Source organism: Phaethon lepturus, unplaced genomic scaffold, assembly GCF_000687285.1.
Source record: "Phaethon lepturus isolate BGI_N335 unplaced genomic scaffold, ASM68728v1 scaffold5798, whole genome shotgun sequence".
NCBI classification, from domain to species: domain Eukaryota; kingdom Metazoa; phylum Chordata; class Aves; order Phaethontiformes; family Phaethontidae; genus Phaethon; species Phaethon lepturus.
Genome location: NW_010555423.1, coordinates 10,759 through 21,059, shown reverse-complemented (window position 1 = coordinate 21,059; position 10,301 = coordinate 10,759). Strand labels below are relative to the sequence as shown.

At 37.4% G+C, this 10,301-nt stretch overlaps 1 protein-coding gene across 1 annotated transcript in view; it reads left to right on the top strand.

Annotated features, from left to right (window-relative positions):
- Positions 1-9,709, top strand: part of SLC22A16 (solute carrier family 22 (organic cation/carnitine transporter), member 16) — a 13,616-nt gene extending 3,907 nt beyond the window's left edge. The window contains exons 3-7 of the mRNA XM_010292143.1: positions 1,098-1,647; positions 3,576-3,703; positions 4,089-4,198; positions 4,807-4,906; positions 9,416-9,709. Of these exons, the coding sequence (XP_010290445.1) occupies positions 1,098-1,647; positions 3,576-3,703; positions 4,089-4,198; positions 4,807-4,906; positions 9,416-9,628 (1,101 nt within the window). The 3' untranslated portion in view covers positions 9,629-9,709. The remainder of the gene's footprint in view (positions 1-1,097; positions 1,648-3,575; positions 3,704-4,088; positions 4,199-4,806; positions 4,907-9,415) is intronic.
- The last annotated feature ends 592 nt before the right edge of the window (positions 9,710-10,301 follow it).

Sequence of the window (10,301 nt, the reverse complement as noted above, 5' to 3'; positions counted from 1 at the left end):
GCTGACAGTGCATTAGTGAAGAAAGGATCTTGCACCTGGATCTTTTTTTGCCTCATTAAAGCTCAGAAGGATTTCCTAGCAGGAAAAACTGCATGGGCATTTCAGCCTTGAACAGTGAGATCAACAGGAGTCCTTCTACTGACTCCCTTGGCTGTTGATACTAGGGGCCATGGTAGTTTATAAAAACAAAAAGCTCTGACCAGACCTATACTGTAGGTTTTAACTGCCCACTGGGACTGATTTGCAAGGCGGAGGTCTAAAGCTCTAACCCTGTGCTGCTGAGATCAGTGCAGCTTTCCTGTCAGAAAGTGAGTTCAGAATCAGAGATTATTGACTGGAATGTTTTTAACCAGAAACTTGATTAATCAAGGCAATATACTGGCATATTTTCTAGTCTAGATTTTCTAGCTGTGTTTTGAAATGTTTTGAGATACCAAGAGTTTGACTGTTGCTAGAGAAATTAAAGAAAAAAATTCAATGAAGAAATACTATAATGCAGAACATGCCAGTAATAGCATTCACTGGATAATGTATGAGAACCTATTACCTCACATACATGAGATTTTCTTCCAACATTGTAAAAATTTGATATAATGAGATAATTTACAAGGGTTTGGAAGGTAATGCTCAGTAAATTTGCAGTTCCCTAACATACAGATTATTGTCTACTTAAAAGCCAAGGTCAAGATTTTCAGAAGTGGCAACTTCTTTGGGGAACTTCATTTTCCTGAGCATCCAGTTTGCGATATCATTAAGGGACCTGATCTTTGGGGGTGAAGGGCTTAGTGACATCAGCAAATTAGGCTCTTTTTCAGGTGTCTCTTGCTGGCTCCCCTCCACTGAAGAGAAGCATCCAAAATCATTTCACATTTTTAAATACAGTGTCTGGGCAGTCTGAAGGTTTGAGTGAACTTTTTCTCCATCTGACTTGTTTGCAGGGTTGCCTTTTTTTCTGTCAGTATGGGACATGCCAGTGCAGTGGCAATTAAGCATATACAAATGTGGAACACTGTTAGCTGTTTGTTTTTATTGCTGTTGCACAAGGAGTGTAGATACAAACCTCACTCTTTTTTTTTTTTTCTCTCCCACCCCTCCAGGTCTCAAGTGGCTATCTGGTGGTGGCTTTTGTTTATGTGACTGAATTTGTTGGCATTAAAGCACGAACCTGGGCTTCTATGCATGTCCATGCTTTTTTTGCTGTGGGAATTATGATTGTTGCACTCGTGGGATTTTTGGTTCGGACCTGGTGGGTCTATCAGATATTTCTCTCCATAGCAACTCTTCCCTTTGTCTTATGCTGCTGGATGCTCCCAGAAACACCTTTTTGGCTCCTGTCAGAGGAAAGATATGAAGATACAGAAAAAGTAATTAATATAATGGCAAGATGGAATAGAGTAAGCACTCCCTGCAAAGTTTCTGAACTGTGTTCAGTCCAACAAGATGATCTAGTGGGTGGCAGAAGCGGTGACAATGACACATCCTCAACAAAGAAGCACAACATCTTAGATCTGTTTTGTAATTGGCACATTGCAAGAAGGACCATCACAGTCTGGCTGATCTGGTTCACTGGGAGCTTGGGATACTATGTCTTCTCCCTCAGTTCCGTCAATCTAGGAGGCAATGAATATTTAAATCTCTTTCTCATAGGTAAATATTTTTGTACTTTATTCTGTTTATGACAGAACTAGAACATAAAATTTAGAAATGTCTAGAGAATTGATAGCCATTTTTTTAACTTTGTTCATTCAATTATGAAACTTGTTCAAAAGGTTTCTTGCTAACTCTTCATAAAGTTGACTAAGAAGGGAGGAGTATCATTCACTCCAAATCTCACTGTTTCTGAAAAAAAAAAGATAATTTAAAATTTGTTGGTGTACAAAGTACTTCTCTGTCTGCCTTTGTGATTGTAAAACCATATTCTGCTTGTATCCTTTTTGCCCTGCAAGCCTATAGTAGATCCACGCAAACACCAAAGAAGACGACCATCAACACAAAATGCACACGGCTCTGTTAAAGGCACAAACTTGGAAAATGAGAGAAAAAAATATTCCTCTAATCATTTACAATCATGATATATTGAGTCAGTCTATGTAGAAAATAGATTCGTAATTCTCAGAAGCAAGAGTAATTTTAGTTTTCTCAACAGTATATTTTAATTTGGTTATAGTATTCTTTAAATTTTGTCTGTCTGACTGTAATCTTCCTCTGGAATGTAAGTTGTTTATAAAGGTGGCTCAGTGCATTCATGGCCTGATCCAGAGTTTGTTAAGATCAGTGGAAATATTCCATTGGCTTCAGAAGACTCTAGATCAGACACGCAGCTGTGAGCCAGCAAAGAATTAAATCATGTGCTTTGCTTTATGCAACTGAGTGCTCTCAGTAAAGTGAATGTGACTGTTCATGTACATAAGCAGACAGAAGGATCGGGGCCCTCGTGAATTCAGTTTGTGTTGTCATGTATTACAGCATATTGGTAGACTGACATGTTGAAGAGTGGATGCTACTATTGCACAAGAATGAAAATGTTATGGAGTACAATGCATAAATCACTGTATCTGCCTCCTTCAAAAATATTTTAGCAGACTAATATACACTGAATAATGACAACCTAGTTTTACCAACACAGGCCCAAAAGATTGTTACCTGATATTATAAGTGTATTGACATACTATACTTACTAAAGTACAGTGCTTAGTGCTTAGTAAAGGAATGCAGCATATTTGTCAGGGCTTTATCTTACATTCTTCCTTGATTTTACATTGGCCTTAGTAGCATTCTTCATGAGCAAGTTGATTTAAAACATGTCAGAACTGGCTCAGTGTAATTTGTCTAGGAGCAAATCATGTTTACACAGGATTTGTGAACATTCCTAGCCAAACACCAGTTCCTTTAGAGCGGCAGAAGTTTTCCTCTGGAAAGAGACACTAGGAAGGGATGATCTGAGTAGGAGTGGGATATTGTAGGCAGCTTCCCTCTTTTTAATGGAGAAGAGAGAAAGCTGGAACTACACTCTGTATTTGTGGAGCTGACAGAACACCGGCCCTGGAGAGACCTTGCTTGCCTTTTCCCTTGGGGTGATTTGGGGCTGAAGCTGGGGAAGGCACCTGTGGCTTCAGTGCCGTGTCCCGGTGGAAGCTGGCAAATCCTGTGAGGTGTGTCGGTGTGACACCAGCAATATTCCTCATGGGCACATTTAAGCTGTTGACGTGAAAAAACCTGAAGCGAAAGAGCAGCAAACGGAGAGCTTTCAGTCGCAAGTGCCAGTGTCATAAAAGCAGGACCGTGGCCTTGCTGTTTTCTGTAATTTTCCACCCCAAAGAGAACTGCAGCTGCTCTGTGCTGTGAAACCTGCTTCCCTTGTCCTTCTCCATCCCCCACTGCCGTATTTTAGGCCATGCTTTCTGCCTTCTGTTACCATTTCTGTTACCAAATGAACACACCCAACACACTGGTTATCTCTAGATTTCACTTATTTATTACCCCCTAGATGAAATGAATCCCCATAAAGAGGAAGTAGAGTTATAACATGAATATGTGTAATCATGACTTAAAACAAAATAATTTCATACTGACAGGTGCTGTGGAGTTGCCTTGCTATATCATTGCTTGCATTGGGATGGACAAACTGGGAAGGAGAAACACACTCATTCCGTTCCTTATTTTAAGTGCACTGATCTGTGTTTTAATTATGTTCATACCTCAGGTTAGTCACGTACCGTTGAAAGTGTTCCTATAGCAGAAATTGATTTTAAAGTCTGTAGATGCAGCTGCTCTTTCTAAATCATATAGTTGATTAAAGGCTGTTTTTAAAATGCAGCTGCCAGTCTAAGATAGATTTCTGTATTTTCAGTACAGGTTTCACAGTTTCATTGCTGGAGTCACATGTAAAATGTTCCCAGGGCTTCAGTGAACCAGGACTGGTAAAAAGTTATATGGACACTGGTTGCTTCTTGAGACCGATTTTAAAATAGCAAGCAATAAGTATTGCTTCTTGTTTAAAGAAGGGTCACAACTTTTGAAGGATTTAAATTAAGTCTGGAACAGTGTTATTTTCTGGTGATTCATTTATTCATGCTCTCTTTCAATAGGATTTCAATATATTAGTTATCTTAGCAAATATGGCTGGAAAATTTTCAATAGGTGTGGCATTTGGTCTTATATATCTCTACACAGCAGAACTGTACCCAACAATTGTAAGGTAAGAACTTTCCCCAGTCATATATCTTTCATTATTTTGCTGTTATTTCCTTTTCTTTGTTATGCTCCTAGGCCAGGTCCCGCAGCTCTTCGCATTAGTGGTGGTGGTCTGAAAGACTTGGGATGGGTTGAGTTCCTCTGCTGCTTCAGAGCTGTCTAGTATTTAGCTGTATAATAAATTTGTATTTATTTTTCATTTCCATGTGCATTCTTTGGTTTCACTGAGGAACTAGAAGAGCACTCAATACGTTCTTAAACACTTATTTATGCCTTTCTTAAAAGTCCTGGTTGTTCATCCTGTGGTCTCTGCTGAATGATTGTTGTATTTTTAATCTTAATGTATTTTAATCTTAATTATAGAAGCAGCTGAATTTCATTGCAATATAAATTTTCACTGTAAATAGTAGCAATATTACACTGTATTATATTAAATATTCCACTGTAATATTAAATATTCCACTGTAAATAGTAGCAAAATGCATACAATAGCTTCCTAGTACCATTGCATAAAGACATATATCATCTTACTGATGTTTTGAGTGTCTGTGCATTTCTAATTGTTTGCTTTATCTGCCAGAATTCTTACCAAAGTCTTTGTTTTATGTGTAGGTCACTTGCTGTTGGAAGTGGGAGTATGATGTGCCGTGTAGGAAGTGTAGTTGCTCCTTTCTGTGTATATCTGAGAAGTGTTTGGATTTTCATGCCACTTGTAAGTATTTATTTCAGTGGTCAATGTTTGTGGTTTTGAAAAGGCGTGTCACTTGTTTTCTCAGGAAACAAAAGCTGAACTTGGATTGATGAGGTTCAGGATGACTTTGACAAACAACAGAACCTTGGATTCATTAAGCACATTCTACTTGTAGGTGACTCCAGGTCATGGTACTATTAGGTTTCTTCTACCTCCAGCTGCCCCAAGAAAACAGAGGTGGGACTGTTCCTTTGTGGACTTTGGGCATTTTGTCTGCATTATGTAGCTTCAAATCCATTTTGGACAAAATATGTTATGTATTTCCTGCTCACAAATTAATCACATTCCTTCATTACATGTATGTTATGAGGCATTTGCTACTTAGAAATCCTGCAGCTATGCAGTCCCTTTTTTACTCCTGAAGGATAATTCATGCCCATATATGTAAAAACAGAAGGAATTACAAAGTTTGTGTTAAAGCTTTAAGTAGAGAAGTTTTTATTAATGATTTAATAATAGTTTGAGTTCTTTCAAAAACCCTTAGAATTCACTGTGACTAGTGCACCAATGTTATATGTAGATTACACATGTCAGAAGGTGAAAATGTAATGAGACGTGTCTTTCACTTAGATTCTAACTCTGATTTTGTCTACCACATTGGAATTTCTTGAAAAAGTGGCATTGTGTCCTTTTGATTTTGCAACTATAAAATCTTAAATTATAGATGCTAGAGATTGGTTTCAGAGAATTCTTGGGAACTCGTTTCATTATTTAAGTTAATTACTTGCAGTTGTTTTGGATGAAAGTTAAGAGGATGAAGCAGACCACAAATTAATTTATTCCCTCAAGCTCCTAAAAAATGTTTTCTTTCTGCATAATGGCCCCCTACAAATCAAGATATCATCCCAGAAAAGAAGAAGAAACATTTGTACGACAGAGTGGTCATGCGAGAACATTCTTTTTCTCTTGTCAGTGTTTTGCCTTTACTGGCTGAGATAAGCTTTATCTGTGCAGAAGTGCTGCAGTTAAACCACAGATGGGGAATGATCAAACATTGGAGAGCAGTGCAAATGGCAGTATAAACAGAAGAATTATTTCAGCTAGGAATAACTCTTAGTGTACAAAAAGTATCCAGAGTATTTGTAGAGTTGTGTAGTAGTTCACAATGAATATGTTTTCATTATTAGCTCCTATTACAAAACATTTGTCAGTTTATTAAATAGTCTTGTCTTGATTTGGAGCATAGCGTGCCAAGTCTCAGGTAACGTGTTTTGGAATGGAAATGAAATGGATTACATTTATAAGTAAAATGATATACATCGTGTTGATCTATTGTATACAGTCAAGCAGTTAATACTGCTATTTGTTTGACAGTCTGCCTCCCATACAGTTATGCCACCTGAGTAGTGCATCTCATTTGTATGCCTATACATCTTGAATAACTTGCCAAGTATGTTTTTTATTTGACAACTTTCTAAAAAACTTACAGTAAAGCAACTGCTCCATGTATAACCTATTTCTGTTTCTCAGCTGTTAAGTATTATGTTACAGTAGCACTTTAACAGACTTGATTTTTCTGTCAGATAAATTATAAATGAAAAAAAACCTCCACTGAGGTCAGTGAAGTTAAATGAATGCAAATCTTGTGTCTAATACTACTGGATTTTCAAGACAAAACATAACCTTTTTTGTTGAAGTAGGAATTTTGTAAATAAGACCATATTTTAGATTGGTTCATAGCCGTGAGGTGTGGATATAAATATAAATAGCAGACTAGAATAAACATTTGTTCTCAGAAGCAAAAGTATTATTTTGTAGGGATATTTAATTCAAAGTGTCTTTTGTGCTAGACTAAATATATTGACTTCTGGTCTTAGACCACTGTGAAATTAAAATTGTTGCTCCAGGTAGGGAGGAAGATGTATGAAAAATGGTGGTAAATCTTTTTTTGAAGTTAGTTATGGTAGCTGTTAGAAGCTGCTAGCTGTACTGATGTGTTGGGAATACTTTGAGAGTTTGACTGAGCAGAAAGTCAGATTTGAAATTAAGATCCTACTCCTGTCAAATTAACTTCAGTGGAGCTTAAACATATTTAAATACTTTGTACAATAGTACACTTTAATCCATAAGAATTTAACTCATTGACTATATCAGAAGAACATTTTCTGATGCTGAATTACCTATGTAAAATAGTACATATATACAAAATGTACACGTTTGTTATGAGCTAGCAAGGAGATAAATTATGTCAGGTGCCTCATGAAGAAGTATGCCAAGATAAGACTTGAGTCAAAGACTTGCTTTGACTAAATGTGAGTAACTTCACTGATAAGTGTGGTTACTGCCCCTGAAAAGGCAGATGACATTTAAGAAGTTCTTTCATTAATATACTGTGATGTAATTGTTTCATATCCTGTCTTTCATAGGAAATATTGGAAAATGCTTTGTAGGGCCAGGGAGAAGGGAAACACACTGAATTAGTTGGCATGCATCACCTTTCACATTGAAAAAAAGAAAGCTAACACGTGATAGAATAGAGTTAAGAGAGCTGAGATGAAAAGGCAGGAAAGATGGTGGTGTGTACGCTTACAAAATAGTGAGAGTTTGCGGGGGAATGAGAGGTAGGTTGATAAGGAAGGAAAACCTGGGAAGAATGCAAAGTGTCTAAAAGACTTACCGAAACAGAGAAGACACACATACTCAAAGCACACAGTGTTGCTTTAACCTTGTGCTGTTGGGCAGCAGTAGTGGCGCTGTTTTCATAAACTCCAAACGTATGGGTGTCTGTAAGCTTCAATATCCTTTATAGCCCTCAATATCCTCAAATATAAACTTGTGACAACATAAAGGTTGTGCATAAGAGAGGCTACTGTGGGAATAACTGCCATGTGTCAATTTGTCCTGTCTTGCCATGGCAGAAAAAAATGTATTAATAGTGGTGAAGAGTTTTGACATGCAGAGGTGAGACTTCAATATTTTGGAATATATTTTTAAATATCACTCCTGCCACATATATATGCCTACAAGGATTTCCCTCAGTTTGTCACTCAGTGCCATTTCCTCTGGTCCTATTACTTCTAGGATTTTTTTTTTTAATTTCTCATGATAAGAGCATGACTATTTTATTTTCACTGTAGTTTGTAGTATTCAACAGTATTTTGCTTAATTTTTCATTTTGTCAACCTCTATATTTAATGCAAATGCAAAAAGAGGAGTGTATGCAACAGTGTGAATTCTACTTCTCAAAAGCGTGCTCGAGGCAAGCTGTCTTCTTCTTTTGGACGGGAGGGGAAGCAAAAGCAGCATGGTGCATGTGCATGAAAATAGCATTATTCAAGGTTACAATGGAAAATTCCAATTTTAAAGCACTTTTCTGACTTGAAGAGGAAGTCTGGCTTAGCTGCAGATGGTAGCTGGCCAGTTCTTGCCTCAAAGTGAGACAGTGTGTGAGAGACATAGGCATAGTAATTCCACATGCTCTCTCTCACACTTGGAAAGAAAGCATTAAACAAACAGGACAGACCTGAGAGAATCAGCATAGGGCAAGATAAGGATAATACATTATCAAAGTGCACAGTCATAAAATGGAAAAACACTGGGGCCAGGCATGAGGTACTGTGTGGAAGCATTTGTATCAAGAGAGATTTGGGTCATTTATAACCTGGCGTTGGAAGAGTGTCAGGGTTTTAATGCTGTCCTTATACTTCAAAGGAGGAAAGTGTGAATTGTTCTCATTGAACAAGACACAGAAATGAAGGGAAAGGAAAGATACTCCTGGAGCATGTGTGTGCTTCTGTATCTACCCCACATGATCCTGATCTTTGCACCACTCGTGCTGAAGTAAGTGGTCATTACAGAACTGTGTACACCATGGACAAATCCAAGATGTGATCCCAGTGCAAATGTCAGTAGATGCCTGCGCCCCTAACAGGTCTTTGAAACTGCAGTTTAGCAAAGTATTCCTGTTTAGAGCTAGCTCATTATCTGCTGAAGTGTTCTTCTGAGCAGGGAGGTGTACTTCTGTGGCTCCAGGCCAACGATCCATACTGAGCAATTCTGATCTGTCTGTGTGCAGGAGGAACAGGCACACAGGTACAGGGGGAATAGGTTCAGGAGCTCAAGTGCAAATTGAGATTACAGGTGGCAGGGTAATTGTAGCTCTACAAACATGCATGTAAAAATAAATGTATGCAATCCTAGAGAATCAGTTCTTAAATACATACCTGATAGTAGAAATACCAAATGAAGAGATGTGTTGTTTTCTCAAACAGAATTATTCCTGTTTGCACTGTATCGATCCCTTCTGGAACAAAACACCTCACCTGATCTTCGCCAATTCTTCTGCATAATCTTTCATTTATGCAACAAAAAAAGGCAGATCTTTTATAGAGTTACTATTTAAGACTTACAATCTTTGCTTTACATTACCGTTACTTGTGCTTTATTTAAAATGTACTCTCCAGCAAGATTGAAGAGTTGCATAACTTGAAAGACATTTCTACCTTTACAGCTACTGTTTATTTCTTCTAGTTGCTTGTTGGAATCATGGCTCTTCTGAGTGGAATATTAACAATGATGCTTCCAGAAACACTGGGAAAACCATTGACTAATACTTTGGTGGAAGCTACAGAAATGGGAAGAAAGAAGAAAAGTTATTCAGGAAAGACTCCTCCAGCACACAGTGGTGCGGCATTAGAAAAGATAGAGATGTTTGGTCAAGAAACAGTCAGCACTGAGAAATAAAGCGACAGCAAAATGGGTGTTCCCAATTTTAATCATTATCTAATTTATCAGATATTTTTATTCAAGAAATGTGACTGTTCTGTAATATCTGTGCCTTTTAATTTGTATGCAGTCTTGCCTTTTTGACAGAGCAAGTATATAAAACCTTTTCCAGATAACTGAGGTACTGCAGAAAATTTTGATAGGATTTCTTGATCCCTTGTCAAACTTACACAGGCTTTAGAAAACCTATCTATTTGACTTGCTGTGACCAGTTGGAATGATTACTCTAAGTGTTAGAACCTACCATATGTAAAAAACGTGCCAATTCTTTGCTTCACATTTTCTGCAGTTAGATTTGTATACCCACCACAAAGTGTCCTGTCCACACTCGTCCTCTTGCAGCAGACAATTACAGGCTCGAGACTTCGAAACATGGTAAACTCAGACAGTTGTAATTCAAGAGAGAAGCCTTAACATTGTATCAAGCCATATAAATAATTTTAAACTAATTTATTCTTTTCTTCAAGTTTTCTACTAGAAAAGTTGCCATTGCTAACAAAGAAAAGTATTCTGTGAAACAGCTTCTGACTGAAAAAATAATACTAAGTTTGCAAAATGTGCGAATAGTTTGTATATTCATTCTGTTGAATGGCAAATGTATTTTTCTTAGTGGTTTAGAAAAAAAATGTTC